At 49.4% G+C, this 24,505-nt stretch overlaps 1 protein-coding gene across 2 annotated transcripts in view; it reads left to right on the forward strand.

The window, feature by feature from the left end:
- The window catches only part of Usp30 (ubiquitin specific peptidase 30), a 61,130-nt gene extending 36,771 nt beyond the window's left edge, over nt 1–24,359 (forward strand). For both annotated transcript variants that reach the window (XM_048450008.3, XM_085680632.2), the window contains exons 3-13: nt 168–350; nt 4,026–4,129; nt 8,621–8,719; nt 9,214–9,259; nt 10,662–10,756; nt 15,292–15,351; nt 15,900–15,986; nt 18,187–18,267; nt 18,377–18,596; nt 21,816–21,933; nt 22,305–24,359. In XM_048450008.3, the coding sequence (XP_048305965.2) occupies nt 168–350; nt 4,026–4,129; nt 8,621–8,719; nt 9,214–9,259; nt 10,662–10,756; nt 15,292–15,351; nt 15,900–15,986; nt 18,187–18,267; nt 18,377–18,596; nt 21,816–21,933; nt 22,305–22,569 (1,358 nt within the window). In that variant the 3' untranslated portion in view covers nt 22,570–24,359. The remainder of the gene's footprint in view (nt 1–167; nt 351–4,025; nt 4,130–8,620; nt 8,720–9,213; nt 9,260–10,661; nt 10,757–15,291; nt 15,352–15,899; nt 15,987–18,186; nt 18,268–18,376; nt 18,597–21,815; nt 21,934–22,304) is intronic.
- Nucleotides 24,360–24,505: the final 146 nt, after the last annotated feature.

Below are 24,505 nucleotides of genomic sequence, written 5' to 3' on the forward strand. Positions count from 1 at the left end.
AGGCCTGTTGTGTGGTTCACAGTTTACAGCATAGAATGCCCAGTGCCCCGGGCTTGCTCAGATCGGAATCCCAACTGAGGGCTCCCTGCAGATGCAGGGTCCCAGTTGGGAGAGCAAAGCTTGGCCCAGCTGATGCACTATCCTTCTCTACCCACACTCTCCGTTAGGGCTTGTGCCTGGACTTGTCAACTTAGGGAACACCTGCTTCATGAACTCGCTGCTACAGGGATTGTCGGCCTGCCCTGCCTTCGTCAAGTGGCTAGAAGAATTCACCACCCAGTACTCCAGGGACCAGCAGGGACCACACACACACCAGTGCCTGTCCTTGACACTGCTGAACCTCCTGAAAGGTACAGTGGGGACTTGAGGGGTACGCATCTTCAGTGCGTAGATGACAGAAGAAAGACATAGTAGCCACTTTGCAGAAAAAGACAAGGTGAGGGGGGTACTCAGAACATGCTTTTCAGATTAAATTAGATTAAAAGTTAAATTTTAATTAAATTTTATTAGAATCAATTAGATTCAAATAAAATCAATCAGAATTTATTAAAAAGTTGCATTTATTGTGTGTGTGCGCACACAGCAAGGTCAGGACAGCTTTGGTTCTTTTCTGCTGGGTGCTCCTGGGGTCTGAACTCAGGTTGTGAGATTTGGTGGCTGGTGCCTTTACTTACAAAGTTATCTCACCAACCCCACTTTTTAAAAAATAAATAAATAAATAAAAAATGAAGCCATCTACTTTTAAAAAAATTGTCAGTTTAGCCAAGGGTGGTGGCTCGCTCCTTTAATCCCAGCTCTTGGGAGGCAGAGGCAGGTGGATATCTATGAGTTTGAAGCCAGTCTGGTCTACAGAGCTAGTTCCAGGACAGCCAGGGCTACACATAGAAACCCTGTCTCAGAAAACCAAAACCAACCAAACAAACAAACAAACAAATCCACTACCGCACTTCAACTCTAAGAAGTTTGTTTAAAAAGTGAGTGTTTTGGCCCAAGAACTAAGGTCATTCACAAAGTAAATACAAGTAAAGGCTCGTAGGATTTGCTTCCTTTTGCCTGTCAGAAAAGATTAAAAAGCAAATTGCAGATTCCAGAGCCTGGCAGCTGTTAACTGGGGTGTGCACACACTGCGATGGGGTGGAACTTGGTCTGACCTTTTTTTTCTTAATTTTTTAATACTTTTTTTATTGATATTTATTGAGCTCTACATTTTTCTCTGCTCCCCCCCGCCTCTCCCCTCCCCCTTTCAATCCTCCCCCAAGGTCCCCATGCTCCCAATTTACTCAGGAGATCTTGTCTTTTTCTACTTTTTACTTTCCATGTAGATTATGTAAGTCTCTCTTAGTGTCCTCATTGTTGTCTAAGTTCTCTGGGATTGTGGTTTGTTGACTGGCTTTCTTTGCTTTATGTTTAAAAACCACCTATGAGTGAGTACATGTGATAATTGTCTTTCTGTGTCTGGGTTACCTCACTCAAAATAATGTTTCTAGCTCCATCCATTTTGCCTGTAAAATTCAAGATGTCATTATTTTTCTCTGCTGTGTAGTACTCCATTGTGTAACTGTACCACATTTTCCTTATCCATTCTTCGATTGAGGGGCATTTAGGTTGTTTCCAGTTTCTGGCTATGACAAGCAAGGCTACTATGAACATAGTTGTGCACATGACCTTGTGGCACGATTGAGCATCCTTTGGTCTGACCTTTCTTGAATGTGCTTTAGAACAGCCCTGGGAGCCCTTGCAACATGCCAGTGCTGTCTGGCCTGAAAATCTCACGGCCAAAAGTCTTCCTTGTGGGTGCTGTTAGTGTCTGCGGAAAGATGTGAAGACTTTATTTATGTGTCTGTGTGAGTGCCTGTGAAGGGCGTGAGGGAGAGTCAGGTCTCCTGGAGCTGGAGTTACTGGCAGTTGTGAGCCGCCCCGCGTGGGTGCCAGGAACTGAACCTGAGTCCTCTGAAAGTGCATCTGAGCTCTTAACTGCTGAGTCATCCCGCCAGGCCCGGCACCTGCCCAACCTCATTATCGTAAATCTGTGTGCAAAATGGTTATTTATTTACTTACTTACTTGTGTGTGTGTGTGTGTGTGTGTGTGTGTGTGTGTGTGTGTGTGTGTGTAGGTACATACACATGGCATGGCCCATGTGTGGAGGTGAGAGTACAACGTGTGGGAGTCTGTTCTTCTGCCCCTTGGGTTTCTGATTAAATCAGGTTATTAGACTTTGTAGCAAGCACCCTTACCTGCCAAGCCATCTCACCAATCCCAAATTCAGTTTTGAGCAAAAGTTTTGTTTTTTTTTAAACTATTGAACTTGATGGTACTTGTTAAAATCTGGATATTACATGGTATGTGAGCAAAGATCTCCAACATGTTCCTAAACACCCAGGGTTGCTTTGTAGCTCAGCATGTCTGTGATACCTGCTTTTCGTTCAGTCTTCCTTCGGGCTCTGCTCATGGCCGTTACACAGAAGCGTGTTTCCTCAGGTATTGGGCGGAGCTCTACTGTGGGTGGCAGGTTGTGAAACTGCCAGTGACCCTGCCAGATTGCCTCACAGCGTCCCAGGCCCATTGACATTTTCCCAGGAGTATGATTCTTTTCTCAGCTCTGCTGCCTTTGTCCTGGAGGGTGAGGGGCTGGGCCTAGGTGCTAATCTCCTGCTGTTCAGGTAGTTGCCTCCCATGCCCTGCCCCTGAGGCTCTGCCCATTGTCAATGGTGGGGCTGCCTTGGGGGCAGGAGGTCTGCAGTGTTTTCCCCCCTCTGGAGTCAGAGTCTGAAGTGTCAAAACCAAGGAGGAGAAACAGTCTGCCCTGTATTATGTGTGGATCACTGAACCAGATCCTGAGACTGCAAGGCCTTTCTTTATCTCCCTCTTGAGCAACACTAGCCCTATGCACTGTGTCTGGAGGCCTCTGGTCAGATTAGAGTCAGCACTCTGTGGCTATGGCCAGTCTAGGGCCCCATCTTTTGTTGTTGTTGTATTAGTTTGTGTGCATGAGGGGGCGGGGGAGGGGTGAGGGGGAGAGAGAGGAGGATGCCACTATGTAGCCTTGGCTGTCCTGGAGTCCACTGTGTAGCCCAGGCTGGCCCCAAAGTCAAAGCGATCCACCTGCCTCTGTCCCCCTGAGTGCTGGGATTAAAGTCCTGCACCACCCCACACTCAGCTTCAATGCATTTTTATTGTTTACGTGCCTGTGTGCATCTGTGTGGGTATCCTTGGAGGCCAGAAGAGGGAGCCAGATCCCTTGGCTGGAATTAGAGGTGGAGAGCCACCTGATGGCGCTGGGCTCTGAACTCCAAACCTCATGATCGAGCAACAAGTTCCTTTAACCACTGCAGCCCCTCCAGTCCTGGGGCTGCCTGTCTTGCTAATGAAGCCTCATTAGTGTCCAGGCTGCATCTGTGCTTCATCCACAGAAGCTTCCTCCTGACCCTCGGTGTAGATAGAGCCATGAATACTTAGCAGACCCAACTTATCTTTTTATAATTTACACTATTCTTTGTTATCATTATTTGGGATGGGACCTTGTTCTGTTGACAAGATTGGTTCCAAATTCCTGGGGTCAAGAAATCTTGACCTCAGCATCCTAAGCAGCTAGGACTATGGCCCATGCACTATGCCAGACAAACTTCTGGTTATAAAGTAATGCATTCAGCTGCCCCCTTCAGATGCTTTATGCATCCCAACACACTTAGTGCCTGGTGGTCCATACGAGCAAAGGCTGAGAAGTCATGGCAGAGCCCTGGGGAGAGGTGCTCCACGCTGGGTGTGGAGTTGACCTAGTAGCGAGGCTTCCTCAACTTTGGGAATTGTGAATTCATTGCTCCTTATCAGTCATGGTAATTTGTAGCTTCCTGAACTCTTAAGATCCATACAACAAACATGCTGTGCCTGCATGCTGACTCGGCAGTGTGTGAGGCTCCAAGGAGCGTGAGGGAAGAGGGGACTGCGGTGCCTCTACTGCTGTGGTGTGCACACATCTGGCCAGATCTGCTCTCATTCAGTTGTTGTCTTCCTTTCTGGTACCCAGCTTTATCCTGCCAAGAAGTCACCGAGGATGAGGTCTTGGATGCAAGCTGCCTGCTGGATGTCTTGAGGATGTACAGGTGGCAGATCTCTTCCTTTGAAGAACAGGTGAGCACTCCAGACAGCAGGCTGAGCTTGGAGAGTCCTTTTTCCTAGGGACTGTGTGTGCTTGTGTGTGTGTGTGTGGATGTGTGTGTGTGTGTGCCCCTGGGATCAAGCCCAGGCCTTGAATATGCTAGGCAAGTGCTCTCCCAGTGAGTTATATCCTCTGCTTTTCTGTGGCATTTGGGCAGCCTTAGTGTTGTGTGAACAGAGCTCCAGTGTCTCACTGCTGTCCTGATTAGAAAGGACACAAAACTCTATGTCACTTAGGAATAGACACCTGGCATTGGGCAAAAACAGTGGTCACACGGGAGAGCTTCTGGCTTCCACTGACTGTACTCCAGGTCATGAGAGACCCTCCAGCCCATACCCTTGTTCTAAAAGACCCATCTTCAGAGGTGACTTTAGCACCCCTAGGCCTTGAGCAGGCATCTCTCACAGCCACTGGGCTCTGTTCAAAATGTTCTCCCTCCCCTTTCGCAATTTCATTGTGGTCTTTGGAATTTGGCATGCCACCCTCTTGCCCGTTACCCAGAATGACTCTGAGCCTGGGTCCCCAGAGTGACACATTCCAGCTTCCCCAGCACCCAGGCGCATCTTCCCCAGCTGCATCTCCAAGCGGCCTGCAGGGAGCAGCTCGTCAGAGACTCTTCTACAGTGGGGCTGGATGGGAGGTGATGGGCTGAGTGGCCCGCACCCTTTGGTCTTACAGATTATTTCTTGTTCCTCCCTGATCTGAAGCCCTGTGCTGTGTTTCAAACACAGTGGGTGATGAGTATCTTTGTGAAGGTTTTTCTTGCTGGCTGCACTTGTGCGCTGAACTCTGTGCATTTCCATCTCCATTTGGAAATGACCTCAGCTGCTGGAATGACTTAGCTGTCCTTCCCTGGGTCTCAGCTGGGAGAGTGACTCCTAGGTCAGTCTCCAAGGGCATTGTTCCTTTTTGTAAGTCCTACCCTTCTGTTAAGGACCTCCTTATGCCAAGTCACCTTTGGGACTATTTCCAAAAGTCCATGCACAGCAGCTGATGGTCCGGTCATGATGCAGCCACAGGGAAGAGGAGTGTGTCTATCTTACTACATCTCTTGCCCCTCGAAGCAGACAGAGTGTTGGTCTGCTGTTGGTTTTGCCATCTAGTTGGTCCAGAGCTAGCTCACACTGACGGGCAACTCATTTGGTGTCTAAGCCAGGAGCTATAGCTGGTTTATAGGAGATGCTCTAGGTTCAATCCTTCATGTGCTTTACCTAACTGCATCCCTGTGCAACCCAGTAAAGAGTCGGGGTATAGATGGGAACACAGGTTCACAGAGACAAAGTGACTTGCCCAGTCTCCTGCTGTATCAGTGGCAGAGGCAGGGCTGAAGCTGTCATCCTCCACCCTCTTCTATAGTATTGCCCCTTTCCCACAGCCCGAGCAGCTTACAGACCGGCTGACACAGAGGCTGCCTGAGCTGTGCTTGTGCCATTGGCTGATGGTGGCCTTCCACAGTTGCCTCTGGGTCAGCACTTGCAGCCTGGCGGGTGAAAGTGGGAGCAATGGGGCTTTGAGGAGTGCGTTGGTGACCCTGAGTTCAAGGTCACCCATGCTGTGAGATGCTTTCTCCACATAAAAAGTACAAAAAGGACTGGGAGTAGCTCAGTCAGATGCAGACTCACATGCCCAAGGTCCCAACCCAGTACTGCAAATTACATTTAATTAAAAATTTTTTTTGTTGTTATTTTTTGAGACAGGTTTTCTCTGTAGCTTTGGAACCTGTCCTGGAACTTTCTCTATAGACCAGGCTAGCCTTGAACTCACAGAGATCTGCCTGTCTCTGCCTACTGAGTGCTGGGATTAAAGGCGTGCACCACCACCGCCTGACTAAATTAAAATTGTAGAATGATGAAATAGTGCCCCAGTTTGCTGTGATTTCTGCTTGGAGAGTGTCCTAGTTAGGGCTACTGCTGCTGTGTGGACACACCATGGCCAAAAACAAGTCAGAGAAGAAAGGGTTTATTTGGCTTACACTTCCACATTGTCATCCATCTTGAGAGAAGTCAGGGCAGAAGCTCAAGCAAGGGGCAGGAGCTGATGCAGAGGCCATGGAGGGTTGCTGCTTACTGGCTTGCTCACCATAGCTTGCTCAGCCTGCTTTCTTATAGAACCAGGACTACCAGCCCAGGGTTAGCACTACCCACCCACAATGGGCTGGGCCCTCTTCCATCAATTGATAATTAAGAAAATGCCCCCCAGGCTTGCCTACAATCCAATTTTTTTAAAGATTTATTTATTGTGTACACAGTGTTCTGTTGGCGTATGTGCCTGTATGCCAGATGAGGGCACCAGATCTCGTTACAGATGGTTGTGAGCCACCATGTGTGCTGGGACTTGAACTCAGGACCTCTGGAAGAGCAGCTGGTGCTCTTAACCTCTGAGCCATCTCTCCAGCCCCAGTCTACAGCCCAATCCTACAGAAAGCATTTTGTCACTTGAGGTTCCCTCCTCTGTGCTGACTCTGGCTTCACAGCAGGGAACATTGTCAGGGCCCAGTTGTCAGCTGAGGAAAGCTGGGGGCTGCTTCAGGGATCCAGCCTAGAATGGCATAGCTCAAGTGAGGCCTAGGCAGGGGCTGGAGAGCTTTGGAGTTTGGAGTGTGCTTAGGGTTTGGAGCCTCAAGCTTCATGCCTTAGGGTTTGGCCCAGTGGGTAGTGGGGAGGAGTGTGCATGTGACTGGATTGCTTCAGGGTGTGCCTCAAAACGGGTAGGAAGAGGAGGGGGCAGCACTGAAGGTCAGTGAAGCCTGAAATTGGAATAAGCTGGGTGTGCTGTGGAGTCACCGAAGAAGCCAGGGCTAGGGCCTGTCACTGAGTGCAGGACTTCTCGGGAGCACATGGGACCTCGTTCTGCACTAGAAGCCATTGTGTGCAGGTCAGGGGAGGCTTTTCTTTGGCGGAGCTGGCCATCAGGCTGCGTGGGGTCCTTTCAGAAGCTGGGTGAGCTCAGTGTCCAGTGCCTGCTTGGAGTGCACGTGACTCTGGCTTCCATCGCCAGCACTGCAAAGCCAAAAATAAATAAAAGCTGAAAGAATTGATTACTGTGGCCTGACACTGAGCTCAAGTGTGGGATCTGCTCTACCAGCTTAAAACAATCACCCTGCACTTGTGTGCCATGAGGCTCAGGGTGCAATCCACAGGCCTGGGGGCCCAGGGCCTGTGATGGGGAGAGGAGGAGCCCAGAGCAGCCGTGCAGGCTGTAACTTGGGGAGGAGGCCTTTCAGATTGCTCCTTAGAGACATTTCCTATCATAGGAGCCAGTAATGCCAGTTCTGCACTCATTCCAAGTATTGAAGCAGAGAGTCACGGGGTGTCTGTGCATCTACATACTTAGCAGAATCCACCTCAGAAGTCAGCAGGCAGAACACTGCAAGTGAAGAGTTCATGTAATTAATCTTAATCAGTAAGAAATCGGGAGTCAGATATCGGGGAAAGAAACTGAAAGATCAGAGAAGCAGGGGACAGCCACCAGTCACCTCCTATCTTTACATTCTGCCATCCAAAAAGGCCGAGATCCTCTATCCACCCCGTCTTCTTGTCTTCTCTGTCGCCAGTTCTCCAAACCTCTGTGGTTAATTTTGGTTAGCTAGTGGCTAGCTCCACCCTCTGACACCAAACAAGATTTATTTGTCAGAACACAATCAAAATATTACACAACATGCAAGTGCCTGCCAGTGGGCAGAGAGATGAAGATAAAATCCTTCCCTTGGTCACTGAACCTTGGGGCTTTGCCCGCCCAACCACCATGCTGCATCATCAGCCTCAACAACAAAAGCAATACTTTTTTTAAAGATTTATTTTTATTTTCTGTGTATAGGTGTTTGTCACACGTGTTCCAAGAGGACCAGAGGAGGGCCTCAGATCCTCTGAAATGGGTTACAAATGGTCATGAGTCGCCATGAGGGTGCTGGGAACCAAACCCAGGTCCTCTGCAAGAGCAGCCAGTGCTCTCATCCACTGAACTATCTCTCCAGCCCCAAACAAAATTTTATACAGGCAGCCCTTAAAGGAAGGGGAGTTTGCTTCATGCTCCATTGTGGATAAACCTTGAGGACATTGTGCTCAGGGAAATACATGTTCTACTGTGTACAGTGGCACAGAGCAGGACAGGAGTGACTCCGGTTCCATTCGTATGAGTTGTCAGATTTCTAAGGACAGAAGGTAGGGTGGTGGGTGTCAGAATGGGGTAGTGTCTAGTGGCTTTGGTGTCTCGGGTGGAGATGAACAGTGGTGCTCGGTGCTGCTGCTGTGCACCTTGCAAGGTTGAGGTGTTGAATTTTGTACTATGTACATGTTACCTTGTTTTTTAAAGGAAGCCCCTCCTGGAGTTGGGTGCAGGTGTCCTGCTGTGAGTGGGACCCTGAGAAAACAGAAAACACTCTACCTTGGTAAGGGTCAGTTCTGCTGTCCATGGCCTGGCCTTGCCTCAGGAGCCTCTCTCAAGGATGCTTTGTCCTTTGACAGGATGCTCACGAGTTATTCCATGTTATCACCTCATCCCTGGAAGACGAGCGGGACCGCCAGCCCCGTGTCACTCATTTGTTCGATGTCCATTCCCTGGAGGTAATGTCTGCATGCAGCCTGTGCGTATGCACTAAGTCTTCATAAGGCCTAGACCTGAACGTAAGATCCAGTAGCAGGTGTGAGGCTGGCAAACCTTAAACAGCATGCTCCTGTCGGTGTGTGTACTGGGGGCCAGCTTCTTTAAGAAGACTCCTTGCTGCAGCTTGGGTTTTGTTGGAGGAGAGAATAAGGCTTGTTTTCCCTGTTAGTAGAGGGGCCGAGGGCCATGGGTTCCCTGAGTGAGTGCTTATCTCCCTGCCACGGTGTAGAGCTGACTGGCAAAGGGGAAGCATCCCAGAGGGAAGAAACACCATATAGGACTCATGTAGAAATCAACCCGAAGGTGGTCAGGGCCACCTTCAGAGCGTGAGCTGTGAGTAGTGTTGGTTTTGATGTTGATGTTGCTGGTGGCTCAGAAACTTGTAAGATTCCTGGGGGGCGAGGGCTATTAAAGGGGTGCAACTGTGTTTTCAGTCTCTCTTTTCTTCCTACAGCAACAGTCAGACATGACTCCCAGACAAGTCACCTGCCACACCAGAGGTAGTCATTTTCCATTGATTAAATGTGTATTTCTAAAGAAATGAATGAAAGCACCTTTAAGATGGGACATGCGCTGTGCATGTCTCTCTTGCTGGCAGCATCCAGCTGCGGTTGTGCTGGACCTCCACATCTGCCGAGGGCCTGGAGTGTTCTGGAGAAAGCTTTGAATGTGGCGCTCTGAGTCCTCCATCCCAGCTTAGGCTACTCTCACCGCTTCCTCTTGCTACAAGCAAGCTGCTCCACCTCCCCTTGAATGTTAGTCTGGGAAAGATCCAGTAAACAAAAATCTATCCTTCAGCATTTCCACTGTGGCCAGCTTTCACTGCAGAGAATCGTAGCCCTCTTGAGAACCCTTTGTATTCTCAAGAGCTGAGTCAGCACAGCGTCTGGGTCATAGCAGTTGGGCTGGCGGTCAGTCCCTGGCAGCACCAGGCACCGCAACTCCTCATCTGAGCCCCACAGTGGATACAGGAGACAATGACCCATTTCCATGAAATGAAATTTACAGAAACCAAGGGTGGGCTCATGTCTGCAACCCCCACATTTGTGAGGCTGAGGCAGGAGGATTTACTGTGTTTTTAAGGCCAGTTTGGGTCAGCCTGGGTTAGAGCATAAGACCATATTTCTGTGTCTCAAAAAAAGGTTGGGGAGAGATGAAGTAATTTTCCAGGTCACATGACTAATAAGCAGACTCAAGACCTCACTCAGGACTGTCTGATTCTGGAGAGAGTTTCTCATGAGCGTTTTGTGACTAACCCCCATCCTCAAGAAGCAGCCTCTAGAAGTTATTGATTCAGTTGTTTCTGTGCTTCCCTTGCTTTATGGAAAGCCTGCACCTTCTCCTGCCGTCTCCATCAGTCCGCTGCACCTGTAGATCTCACGTGCATCCTTCTCCCTCCTCCTCCGTCAGTCCGCTGCACCTGTAGATCTCACGCGCATCCTTCTCCCTCCTCCTCCGTCAGTCCGCTGCACCTGTAGATCTCACGCGCATTCTTCTCCCTCCTCCTCCATCAGTCCGCTGCACCTGTAGATCTCACGCGCATCCTTCTCCCTCCTCCTTCATCAATCCGCTGCACCTGTAGATCTCACGTGCATCCTTCTCCCTCCTCCTCCATCAGTCCGCTGCACCTGTAGATCTCACGTGCATCCTTCTCCCTCCTCCTCCATCAGTCCGCTGCACCTGTAGATCTCACGCACATCCTTCTTGGTGTCTGCTCTATGGTACACAGCCTCACTCACAGCCTTAAGCTTCTGCTGTGAGGATGAGACTGGAAGTCAGCAAGGACACTCACTGTGCTTCCTGAAACAGTTTCCTAAGGGAGGAAAATCTGCTGTGTGCTAATGAGGGTGGGGTCTGGTAGGTCTTGGGTGATGTGACATGTCAAAAGTGCTTTGCTTCCAGGGTCTCCTCACCCCACGTCCAATCACTGGAAGTCTCAACACCCTTTCCATGGAAGACTCACTAGTAACATGGTGTGCAAGCACTGTGAGCACCAGGTAAGTGGCTGCCCCTTTATGACCTCCCCAGGGAGACTGTGCTTAAATCAGGAGGGGACACAGAGAGTGTAGCCTGACCTCGGGACAGCTTTGGCGATTGCCTGCCCTCTGTACACCTGGGTCCATGCCAGTGTCATTTGACCCTCGGACGACATCCGCCCCAAGAACAGATGTGGTGTGCTGTGGATTGTAGCATTTCAGGTCCTCAGCTCGGGCATTTGCTTGCTCATGATGCACACAGTGGATTTGAGGAGTCGGGGCGGGGGGCTTTAGCTTTGCATTTGAGGGTTCAAACCTTTCTTTATGGAAAAACTTCAATACAATACAAAGAGAATTTTACAGCTGTTACATCAATCTTAGAACATTTTAACACCTTGTCCTGCCCCTGTTAAAAAAAGAAATACCCCCAAACCTTACATATGAGCATTTTTTTCTGAATGCCTCACAGCTGCTCATGTCCCTTCTGTGTGCTGGGTACAAAGTCTAGTCTAGGCTTCCCAAAGCAGAGAGCCCTTTCATAGGCAGCCTCCTTCACTTCGCTTGTTTGCATGCAGAACCTTCTCTTGTGGTACGTGCATCAGCACGTCTTGCTGTTTAGAGCCCGGCACAGCTGTGTCACATGGCCCTGCCACGTTCTTGTCCACTGTCAGCTGAGTTTATGTTGTTTCCACTTTGAGGTTTTGTGCGCGGCTGCCGCATGTGCAGAGCCTGACTCAAACCTTTGAGAAGCCGTGAGACGGCTCTGCAGGGCGGCTGCACCATTCCACGTGGGTGCCAAGACCCGGTGTCCCACGGCCTTGCCGGTATTGTCCTATCTGACTCCTGGACACTGGCCTTCATTGCAGTCATAGAGTAGTTCCCAGTTGAGGAGTTCGTCTGTTTCTCCGGGCATAACTGACAAGTAGATTTCACATAGATCTGAAGAGTGCGAGTGATGTTTGATACGTTCTCTAAGTGATGGCCACAGTCAAGTTAGCCCATCTGGAGTAATGACCTTAGTGTGTGGGTCGTGAGAACGCTCTCAAGACCCACATCGGCTAGTTCCAAGTGTGCTTTAACTGTAATCGTCAGGCTGTGTGCCAGATCCCTGAGGTCTGTGCCGGTATCTCCCTATCTGCCTTCTACCTCAGCAGTCACCAGGCTACTCGTCTCCAGAAGTTTGTCTTTAAGCAAAGTCATGTGGGAGTTGTTTTTGGGGGGTTATGCCCCCAGATTCATCTGTGTGGTCAGAAAGGATGGTATTGTCTTATTTTTCCTGGCAGAATAGTATCTGTCATGTACAGGTGTGTGTGTGTTTAGCACATTTTCTTTTCCCACGCTGGTGGCTGCTGAGCTTGCTTCTGTGGCTTGGGTATCGTGCCGATGCTGCTGTCAGTGTGGATCCCGGGTGTCTTTAGGATGTGCTGAACTCACCTCCTTTCAGTACATACCCCAGAGAGATGGACTCGATCATTCATTGATTCTATTGGTTGGTTAGGTGATTGACTTGAGACAGGCTCTCACTGTGATAGCCTAGGCTGGCCTGACACTCTGACACCTTCTGCCTCTTACATCCCGAGGATGTGCTCACAGGTGTGAACCAGACTCCTCTGGCTGTAACTTTTTGAAGGTTATCCCTTTGTTTTCCATGGGGGCTGCCCCAGTTTGGGTTCCTGCCCCAATGTAACAAGAGTTCCTATTTCATCCTTTTGCTAACATGTCTTGTCTTTGTGGATGTCTGTGCCCATCTCAGTGGAGACCACTTGTGAGCCTTGTGTCACTTGTCAGAAACGGTCTACCTTGTTTCTTGAGACGTGACCTCTGGAGTCTGCCGAGTCGGCTTGGCAGGCCAACCAGTGAGCCTCAGGAATCTGCCTGTCTCTACCTTCCTGGATCTGGGATTTGTTGTTGTTTTGTTTTAATGCAGGTTCTGGGGATTAAACTAGGGTCCCTATGCTTGCAAGGTAAAGCACTTGACCACTGGACCATCCTGGCAGTCACCCTTCTTGGTTTTGTAGCAGCCATTCAAGTAGAGATGTGTCCCTGTGGTTTGATCAACGTTTCCCTGACAACTGTAGTTCTCCATGTTGCTGTCTGCCATGTCTGGGTCTTGGAAAAATGTTTTATGGGGTCCATTGCCAACCAGCCTTTCTTCTGTTCTGCCTCCCTGCCTCTGTCCTTCCTCCCCTTTTTCCTTCCTTCCTTCCTGCCTGCCATCCTGCCTGCCTTCCATTCCTCCCTCCTACCTTCTTCTCTGTCTCTGTCTCTCTTAACCTTAAGTGTTTAAGTCTTATGTAGGTATGTGTACCACATGCATGGCTGGTGCCTGCAGGGGGATCTGGAAGTAGAGTTTCAGATGGTTGTGAGCCCCTGTATGGGTGCTGGGAACTAAACTTGGCTCCTCTGCAAGAGCAACAAGCGCTCTTAACCACAGAGTCATCCTTCAGCATCTTTTCTTTTCCTTCCTCCTGTTTTTCTTTCCCTCCTTCCCTCCCTCCTTCCTTCCTTCTCTTAACTCCCTTCCTCTTTTTCTTTTCTGTTGTTGTTTGTGACACAGGAGCTCATGTAGCTCAGGCTAGCCTCTGAACTGATGCTCCTACTTCTGCCTCCCATGTAGCTCAGGCTAACCTCTGAACTGACGCTCCTACTTCTGCCTCCCATGTAGCTCAGGCTAGCCTCTGAACTGACGCTCCTACTTCTGCCTCCCATGTAGCTCAGGCTAGCCTCTGAACTGATGCTCCTACTTCTGCCTCCCATGTAGCTCAGGCTAGCCTCTGAACTGATGCTCCTACTTCTGCCTCCCAAGTTTGAATATTACAAACATTGCTACCACACCTGGCTGCTTGTTTTCAAAAATATTGCTTGTTTTTTCTTTTCTTTTTTTGGTGGGAGTGCTGCTGATTCATGAGTTCCTCGTATATTTTGGCTCTCACACTTATCAGGTGTGTGACTTACAAATGTTTTCTCTCGGTAGTGACCTTTTGGTGTTTCTTTGCTGTCTAGTTTTGATTGACATCACCTGTGACTAACATGTCAACTTTTTTGAAAAGTGAGCTTCATATGTTATAATTCCTTAATATGTCTTGCCCATTCATCTCTGAATTTTCCTTTCCTTTATTTATATTTTGAAGCTGTTCCAAGTGGAACTAGGAGGTTTTATTTTTTACTTGTCACCAGCATATAGGACTGGAGTTGTTTGTCGATCCATTTTATGTCTTGAGATCTTACAAATTTTTATTATTTATTTTATTCTAGTTTTCACAGTGATGGGGACTTGACTCCCACAAGCACTCTGTCTGACACATGTATATCCTGTACATAGGTGCAGTAGCAGGCACACACACACACACACACACACACAGAGTGTAAAGTTTCCCTTTCCTTCTTTTCCAGTAAGTTTCCTACTCAGATTCTCTCTCTTGGTCATGTTGAGTTTCCCTCTGCCCTGGAACATATTTATAACACATCTCTGCAACTCTGTGTGCCAGCTTCACACCTGGGAAGACGTCGCATTGGTTGCTGCTACCTCTTCCCCCGTGTTGCTAGGTATTTTATTGCATATTTTGTACAGCAGAGACTCGGGTTCTGTTGTCCTGGAGGGAATGATTGTTGTAGGCAGAGTGTACACATCTGTCACCCCAACTGTAAAGAGGTAGAGCCTGGAGGGTTAGGGGTCCAAGCCAACTAGCCTGGACCACACAAAACCCATAGAAACCCCTCCGAGTGTACACACACACACACACACACACACACACACACACAAAGAAAAAGGAAAGAAGAAATGGATTTTGTTCTGACAGGTAGTTAATTTGGTTCAGATCTCAAACTCTGTCTCCTTCCTTAGATAGCAAATGCCCTATTCTGTATTTACTTCTGGATGTTATGTCTACCAAGAACCTCAAGGTCCCCCTGCACCTGTGTACTTCTTCTGTGGGAAGTCGTGGAACAGGCAGGCATACACAGAATTCAGGGCTCCTCTTCACCCCCCGTGACAGCCTTGTCTGCCTGACAGCCTGGATTCTGTATTCGGTTGTCTCAGTCCTGAGCAAGGCTACTTTTCTCTAGCACTGTGTAAAGTAGACAGGCAGACCTCACCTGGGAGCCCATTCTGTCCGTCAGTCACCGTCCAAAGGGTCCTGCTTTTAAAGTCTTTCCAGGGAGTGCAGGTCTAAGCCATCCCGTCGCCTCACACAGGAACGCTTCATAGCACAGTGTGGCCGTCTGTGTAGAAATTCACGTCTTCCACTGTGCTACTGTTACCAGAGTCTCGCTCTGTGAACGTCTGCAGTTCTCTGATCTCTTAGGCTTCAACTACTCCTGTTTATGGTGCCGTCAGTGGCACTGATAGGAGTCCTGGCAATTAATGCCAACTCCTTAGTGAAAACGTGTATGTATACCCCAAGCTGCCAGGTTGGGTGCGCACCCCAGTGCCGTCTTCATGCTGCTGGCTAATGCTGTTGTGCGTTGGACGGCACTGTGATAGTTTAATATCGGAATACTAAGCATTTCGTCTGTCGACTCTAAACTCTTTGGATTTTCTGCAATATTTGTTTCAGAGTCCTGTTCGTTTTGATACCTTTGACAGTCTTTCCCTCAGTATTCCAGCTGCCACTTGGGTACGTATTGATCTATGGCTTATTTGGATCTATTCTGAACATCATTCAGTTCCACAAGGGCTTTGAGGCATTTTATGTGGCCCAGGTACTAAGTGTCACTCAGGTGTGGCTGGCTGAGCCATTTCAGCTCTGATGGTGGGAGAAGGAAGGTGACTCTTCATCTCACTGAAGACATTGGCATTTCCACACTTGTGTTCGTGCACACATCTCAAACTCTAAGACTCTAAGGTTGTAGGTCTGTGTGCAGGTGCATAGGCCCTAAAGCCCCACCCCCAAACCTGTGCAGGTGCATGGTCCCTAAAACTCGGGGGTGCATGGTCCCTAAAGCTCCACCCCCAGACCTGTGCAGGTGCATGGTCCCTAAAGCCCTACCCCTACCCCAGGGTCGTTTAGGTGCACGATTCCCACAACTCTGCCCCTCCTGAGTCTATCAGCAGTAGCAGCATAGGGGTTAAATGACACTGAGGTGTGTTTGTGAAGCTTTATGCCTGCTAATGGTTTCAGCATGACTCTCCTGTGACTGTTCTAACTGCCTGCTTCTGCTCTAGGGACACCCACTGACCCTGGACCACTGCCTTCATCATTTCATCTCCTCTGAGTCAGTGCGGGACGTTGTGTGTGACAACTGCACAAAGGTATGCTTCACAGTGTCCCCTCCCAGCTGACACCATGTGCTTTTATAGTAGCTCTCATGCCACCCCACAAGCTTCCAGCTAGATATGCCCAGGGCATCTTTCAGCCACTGCCATTTACCCTGCCGTGGTTTGTAGAGTGGCTGCCTATGAATTTGTTTCCAGGTGAGTTTTGTTTCTTCCATGGTGTTTACAGGGGAAAATGTTAAGCTTTGTGCGTAGAGCTGAGGCACACCCACTCCAGTCTGTAGCTCTTCCATCCCCATTGTCTTGTGTCCACCTTTTCAGATGTGCCAGACTTCTTCTGAACGCAGAGGAAATACAGACTTCAGACTTTGGGGGCTGAGTGGGTGGGATGATTCCACACAGCAGCTGCATCTCACACACACACACACACACACACACACACACACACACACAGCAGCTGCATCTCTCTCTCTCTCTCTCTCTCTCTTTCACACACACACACACACACACACACACACACACACACAGAGCAGATGCATCTCTCTCCCTCTCTCTCTCTCTCTTACACACACACACACACACACACACACACACACACACAGCAGATGCATCTCTCTCTCCCTCCCTCTCTCTCTCTTACACACACAGCAGCTGCATCTCTCTCTCTCTCTCTTTCTCTCTCTCACACACACACACACAGCAGCTGACCCCCCCTCTCTCTAACACACACAGCAGCTGCATCTCTCTCCCTCCCCCCCCTCTCTCTCACACACACACACACAAACACACACACACAGCAGTTGCATCTCTCTCTCTCTCTCTTACACACACACACACACACAGCAGTTGCATCTCTCTCTCTCTTACACACACACAGCAGCTACATCTCTCTCTCTCTCTCTCACACACACACACACACACAGCAGCTGACCCCCCCTCTAACACACACACACACACACACAGCAGCTGCATATCACACACACACACACACACACACACACACACACACACTCCAGAATGGATAATGACTCTTGAAAGCTGCAACCTACAGGCAGCTTCAATGAAGTCTCTTCTTTCCCTGCAATTGCTCTATTTATGAAATCTCCTGGGGTGGGTGTAGGGGCTTCTGAATCTTGGAAGTTGCCGTGACCATCCCAAGTCTTGCATGTCCTTGTGAGCTTCCCTGCACCCTCCAGAAGAAGCTTTAGTGGAACCTTGGGTGGTGCTGGGCAGCAACCAAGCAGGAAATATGCCCTCTAATGTCCATTGAGAGATCTGCTGCTGCTCCATCTCCAGGGTCTTCAGGGCATTGCTTTGGGCAGGGCCACAGGTGCTGAAATCCAGTTCACACGCCAGTCCCACTATCAGCAGAAACTGCCTGTGATTCTGAGGCTCTCTGAGGCAGGGCTGTCCAAGGCATCTATCATTGTCCCCAGAAGCCACTCAAGTGATCCTCCTGAGCGAAGTGTACACAGGGTTGGGCATCACTGAGGCCTCCTAAGCCTCCTATTCCGAGTGGGGCAGAGAGGGTGAGGGAGGAGGCGGTCTGGGGGACCCACACAGGATTGGTTTTTTAGAGTTATTTATTTTATGTATATGAGTATTTTAGCTGCATGTATGTCTGTACACCATGTGAGTGCCAGGTGTCCACACAAGTCAGAAGGGGGCACAGGATCTCCTGGAACTGGAGTTACAAATGGTTGTGAGCCACTATGTGGGTCTGGGAACCAAACCTGGGTCCTCTGGAAGAGCAACAAGCGCTCTGTACTGCTGAGACAGATCTCTGCAGCCTTCTCTCTCTCTCTCTCTCTATATATATATATCTCTATCTCTGAGACAGAGCTCTGCAGCCCTCTCTCTCTCTCTATCTCTATCTCTGAGACAGAGCTCTGCAGCCCCCCTCTCTCTCTGAGACAGATCTCTGCAACCCCCCTTTCTCTCTCTCTCTCTCTCTCTCTCTCTCTCTCTCTCTCTCTCTCTCTCTCTCTCTCTCTCTGAGACAGATCTCTGTAGCCCTTTTTCTCTGAGACAGGAGTTTTTGAAGACAAGATTTAAGAAATTCACACCTCAGCATTTGTCTTCCCCTTTCTCTTCCCTCCACAGCTCCTGCTATTTAATGGCTAAGAGGAATCCGTGAGATTGCCCTGCAGGCCCGCAGGTGTCTGCAGGTCAATATGCTGTTATATGACCTGTTATATGTCTGACCCTGCAGACATATGCTGTTACTTTCTTGCAGATTGAAGCAAAAGGAACGCTGAATGGGGAAAAGGTGGAACACCAGAGGACCACTTTTGTTAAACAGTTGAAGCTAGGCAAGGTGAGCCTGCCTGTGCATGTGGTTAGCCATGCTTGGTGGTGGTGGGGGTGGTGGTGACTCTGTCAGCTCCTGAAGCACCTTAGCACTACACTTTCCTCTCTGCCCACAGCTGCCCCAGTGCCTCTGTATCCATCTCCAGCGGCTCAGCTGGTCCAGCCACGGCACGCCCTTGAAGCGGCACGAGCACGTGCAATTTAATGAGTTCCTCATGATGGACTTCTACAAGTACCGCCTCCTGGGACACAAACCCAGTCAGCATGGCCCCAAAGTCAGTGAGAACCTAGGGTCTGCCCTGGAACTACAGGACACACAAGCAGCCCCAAAGCCAGGTGTGTACTGTGGGATGCTCTGCACAGAGGGCTTTGGTGGCCCCACTTTGGGCTCTTATGACATGCACACTGGCTATGCAGTGCTCAGCTAACTTTATAATAACAGGACTTGGGGTTTCTTCGCAGCACTAGGGACAGAACTCAGCACCTCAGTTCTACTAGGCTAGCACTCTCCCTGAGCTACGACCTGGTCAGAATTACCTAAAGAGCTAAAATTACACAGTAATGAGACAGATGGTTTAAAACTGTCACAGGGCCAGCGAGCTGGCGTGTGGTAAAGCAGTCTCAGTTAACTCCATGGAACTCACACGAAGGCAGGAGAGCAGGTTCTCTCCTTGTCCTCTCCCTCCTCCACATGCTTGTACTGTGTGCATATGCAATAGTAACAGTACAGTTCAAAATGTGCAAATATAAATAACGGGCACCATTGGCACACGCCCTTAATCCCAGCGCCTGAGGGTGGAGGCAGGTGGATCTTTGGGAGTTCAAGGCCAGCCTGGTCTACAGGGTGAGTTCCAGGAAAGAAAGAAACAAACAAACAAACAAAAGTATCACAGATGGAGAGGTGCAGGGAGACAGTGTGGGGCTGCCATCTTGCTTTTGACCTTTCGATGAACTTCCGGCTGACAGTCTGTGAGCATCTCACTGGATCAACAGCCCTGCATTACTTTAGAAAACCCACCTACCTCTGCCTCTCTTCCTCACCTGAGGCTATTCTTAATGTCTTCTGTGGGGGAAGGCAGCTCTGACACCTCTGCTGGGAAGAAGTTCAGTTTCCACAGTGAAGTGGTTGGTCTGAGGAAGAACAGTACGTGGGGAAAATGGCCGAGAATGTGATGCTGGGCGTGGGTTCTGAAAGCATCTTTTGTGACCTGCAGGTTATGTAGAGTTGTAGGTAAGGAAGACCCCTGGCTCGCAGGAGTCAGGCTGGCTTTGTACACTCCCATACTTTACTGGCTTAGAGACCGTGTGTGTGTCTGTCTGTCCGTCTATCTGCCCGTCTCTCTTTGCACAAACCTGCCTGAATGCCTTTGCATTCCCATCCATGTGGAAGCCAGAGGATAGCTTCAAATGTCGTTCTTCCGCAGCCATCGCTCATTGCCCTGGAACTTGTCAAGTAGGCTGGCCTGAGTGGCCAGGGAGCCAAGTCTCTAGTCTCTGCCTCCGCAGCTCTTAAGATTGCAAGGGCATGTGCCTCCATGAATGGCTTTGAAAAAAAATACAGGGTCATAATGTAGACCAGGCTGATCTCATGCTCACCTCTGCCTCTCAAATGTGGGATTAAAGTCATGTGCCAGGGGCTATATAACAGTGGTTTTCAACCTTCCTAATGCCATAACCCTATAATATAGTTCCTCATGTTGCGGTGATCTCAACCATAAAATTACTTTCTTTATAATAGTACAACACAATTGTACATATTTTGCTACTGTTATGAATCCTAATGTAAATATCTGATATGCAGGATATCTCTGATATGCGACCCCTGTGAAAGGGTCTTTTGACCTCCCAAAAGGGGTCTTAACCCACAGGTTGAGAACCCTTGATCTAGAGAGATGGCTCAGTGGTTAAGAGCACTCACTGTCTGTTCTTCCAGAGGACCTGGGTTTGATTTCCAGCACCCACTTGGCAGCTCACAACTGGCTGTAATTCCAGTTCCAGGGATCCAGTATTGTTCTCTGACCTCCATGGATACCAGGCACTCAGATATTACACATACACACATGCAGGCAAAACATGAACACATGAAATAAATGTAAAAATTTTACAAAAGTGAGACACTACACCCAGCTTCTGGCCTTTTTAAATCTATAGGTTCTGAGACACAAACTCGGGTCCACATGTTTGTAAGTTGAATAAGATGAATACCATACTGACCAAAGCACCTCCCAGCCCTCGTTCTCCTCCCTCTCCATCCTCCCCATCCTCTCCCCTCACCTCCTTTCCCTCGTTTCACCTCTCCTTGCTACCACTGCATTGGCTGGCAAGATGTTACTTCAGCTGGCCTGTGATTCGCTCTCTTGCTATCTCTCTGGATGTGGTGGTTTGAAAGAAAATGGCCTTCAAAGGGAGTGGCCCTGTTGGAGTAAGTGTGGCTTTGTTGGACAAAGGTGTCAGGGGGGAGCCTTTGAGGTCTCATTTCTCAAACTTCATCAGTGTGACAGTCAGTCAACTTCCTGCTGCCTTCTGGTCAAGATGTAGCCAACATCATGTCTGCCTGCATGTTGCTACTGTGCTCCCTGTCATGATGATAATGGACTGAACCTCTGAAACTGTAAGCCTCCACCTCAATTAAATGTTTTCTTTGTAAGAGTTGCTGTGGTCATAGTGTTGTCTTCACAGCAATAAAAACCTTAACTAGACACTGGGTGAACAGGGGGAACAGCTTAGACAGGGGGAGCCTCAGCCCCTGGCTCTTGATTCAGTCTGAGAGCCTCTCCTGCTTTCTCTCCAGGCTCAGGGCCGTCCCTGGTGTTCAGAGCATGGTGGGTGTGAGCACAGAAGGCGACACTGAGCTTCTGAGTGTGTGAGCCCCACATGCTCTCCTTAGGGGAAGGACATGTGACATCTGGACTGCTGTGCATACTCAGACAAGGTGTCAGAAGCTGACAGAGCTAATGAGAAGGCTTGCCGTATCCTGAAGCGGTGTGGGACGTTTCTGGTGGTTGCTGCTCAGGAAGGGGTGCTCCTGGCCAGAGTACCCCCGAATCTGAGTTCCCTCCCAGCACAGTGCTGCCCACCTCACTGGCTTTTGTTTTTGTTCTTTGGTTGGGTTTTTCATGACAGGGTTTCTCTAGAACTTGCTCTGTAAACCAGGCTAGCCTCAGAGATCCGCCTGCCTCTGCCTTTCAAGTGTTGCTATTAAAGGTGTGCGCCACCATGCCCACCTTCACCTCACTACTGATAGTGCACATGAGAGTCTTGTTTTGCATCAGAAGCTAGGGCAGCTGCTGCTACGTAGACTTGAACAAAGGTGGGGAAATTCACACATCAGTCCAATGTGGGTAGTGCAGTGTGGGGTACACCTTCGGGGTGATGGGATACAGGTGGGGGCTGGCCATTGTGCTGCTTGCCCATGCCTGGCACCCATTGGCCAAGGTGGCATTTCAGAGCCAGCTTGGGGCACTGCATGACCCTGTCTGCAGTCAAACAGAAACACAGGCAATTGTTTGCACAGATAAGCTGCCAATGTCCATGACTCAGGCTTTTCCGTTACAGGTCTGAGTCAGCCAGGAGCCAAGACACAGATTTTTATGAATGGCGCCTGCTCGCCATCTTTGTTGCCAGCCCTGCCTTCCCCGATGGCCTTCTCTCTGCCGGTGGTTCCTGACTACAGGTGAGGACGACTGAGGCACCCACTGTCCGCTCACTGTGGCTCTATTGTTCTCAGTGTCCAAGACAAGTGGTCGTGTGGGGTGATTGCCTGTTTCGTGTAGGTAGAATCATGTTGTCACTCCATTTAAAGGAGATCATGAAAGTGTGTGAAATCTGCACGTGTGTGCACACGTGAGTAGTGTAGAGAACTCTTTCCTGGGATTCTAGCTAGGCGGCTGGTGCAGACTTCAGTGTTCACTGTAACACACTCAGTGTTCAGGCATAGAGCTGTGTTTAGCAGTGTGCGTGTGGACCATTGCACTCACCTCCTATAGTGTGACACATGCAAGGCCTGGTTCTGCAACCAACAACTGGCATTTTTCCACCCTTCAGCTCCTCCACATACCTGTTCCGCTTGATGGCAGTTGTCGTCCACCATGGAGACATGCACTCCGGACACTTTGTCACTTACAGACGGTCACCACCTTCAGCCAAGAACCCTCTCTCAACCAGCAACCAGTGGCTGTGGATTTCTGATGACACTGTCCGCAAGGCCAGCCTGCAGGAGGTCCTGTCTTCCAGCGCCTACCTGCTGTTCTATGAGCGAGTTCTGTCCAGGGCGCAGCAGCAGGGGCGGGAGTACAGGGCTGAGGAGTGACAGGCCAGCCCAGAGCCAGGCCCATGGCGAGGGCCACATCCGGGTTAAAAGAAGGCATGCCACGTGTCCACGTGCGAGCCAGCCCCTCTAGAGCCCCTCAGCCTTCTGTGTATTCTGAGAGCAGGCTCCACACAGGAACCAGTCCTCGCAGCGCTGCCAGGGTGTACCAGAACGTGTCCTCATGAGGAAGCATCATTGTGTCTAGAGCATCTTACTCATCTGACACAGGTCATTAAAGAAGCCAGCTCCAGGAGCCACCCTTCCTATACTGTAATATGCTAGGTGTTCTCAGAGGGCATTGCCTTTGTTTGATCCCCTGACATTTCAGCATACATCTTTATTTTTAATAAGGAGGCCCGTAAATATTATTGGCAAGACTTAGTGACATTATTAAAGGCAACAATTCAGAAGAACAAGTGCCTTTCCCTTCTGGTTGTTCTGAGAACAGGCATGACCTGAGATTCACAGGCACAATGTTGGGAAAGCCCTCATCCTTCCAAGTTCCTTGGAGGTCAAAAGAACAGCATGGTGGCTCACGCCTGTAGTCCCAGCACTCATGCTGGGGCAGGAGGATCACTGCAAGTTCCTGGGCAGCCTGAGCTACATAATAAAACCTTGTCTCCTCCCAAAAAGCCTCAAGAACACCTCCCCACCTTTGGGTATGCCTTTTGTAATCTTCATTTCTTTATATGTAGTCAAGCCACTTGCCAGTCCACCCTGGGTGAGAGGTGGGCCTAAGCCTTCCCACAGCTGTGGGTGTCTACACCGTCTGCTCATCGCCTCTGTGGAAGATGGCTAGCTTCCTGTTATTAGTTGCTTATAATAGGGTTCACAGGCAAGAGCCTGGGCAGGGTGACCTGAGAGCTGAGCTGGGAATAGTGCACTGGCCCAGGGCCGCAGTCTCTCTGAACCTTGCTTTTTCAGTAAGGGCCCACAGTGAGGAGTAAAGCAGTGTGGTGTTTGAACAGAACTGCCGTTACATTCTAGGACCATATTCTAAGTGTGTGTATCTTCAGTGACCTCGTTAAGCAAAGGGCACTCTGGGCATTTTCTTCCGTTTTCAGATAAGTTTCATGAATAGCCCAGGATGGAGGAATCTTGATGTCACAGTAGTAATTATGTGTTAGCTAAGTTAGTAATTTTTTTTAAAAAAAAAATGATACCAAACCAAATTCAGACTGACTCTTCCGATGTAAGATTTGGAACCAGACCTATCCAAAGGTAACTGAGGTAAGGCCAAGGCTGTGTTTTCTCTGCAGGGGTAAGCTGCAGACATTCCAGATGTGCCTAGGCATCGGCTTTGAGATCAGCTCTCACTGTGCAGACTCCGAGACTGTGCTGTGCTGGCCTCCAGCCACAGTTCCCACAGGAGTGGCTGAACCATTTGTTCTGGCCCAGGCGGCCCTGTGGACAAGTGCTCAGTCACTTGGGTCACTTGTGATCTTAGAGCTCCAATTGTCATCCTGCCCCCCATTCTGAGGTCAGCTAGGGAAGAGAGACGACAAAAAGGACATCCGTGGGACGCTGGTCACAGCCCAGGGTTTGAGCCAAGGCTGTAAACGTGTTAACCTGGCCAAATGCTAATGTACTTCCTCATTTTGTAAATTATTAGACATTAGGTAGCAACCAAGGATGATTTCTAGTTTTAAGTTATTCACAGTAGGTAGCTTCTTCCTGGAAAAACCTACGTTAAGCTAGTATTTAGACTGTAGGCCGCTGAGTGTGGATCTGCTAAAGGCACTTTTGTATCTGCTGTGTACTAAGCAATAAAGATGGTTTGTTAGGAAACACTCGAGTGGTGGGCTTTAGTCTTTTTAAACAGGTTATGTACAACAGGCTGCCTGTAAACTTTCAAAGGTCTGCCTAGGCCTCTGCCTTCTGAGTGCTGGCATTAAATATGTGCTGTCACGCCAGACCTGAGTGGTATTCTTTTATT

This window comes from Myodes glareolus, chromosome 2 (assembly GCF_982192425.1).
Source record: "Myodes glareolus chromosome 2, mMyoGla1.1, whole genome shotgun sequence".
In the NCBI taxonomy this organism is placed as follows: Eukaryota; Metazoa; Chordata; class Mammalia; order Rodentia; family Cricetidae; genus Myodes; species Myodes glareolus.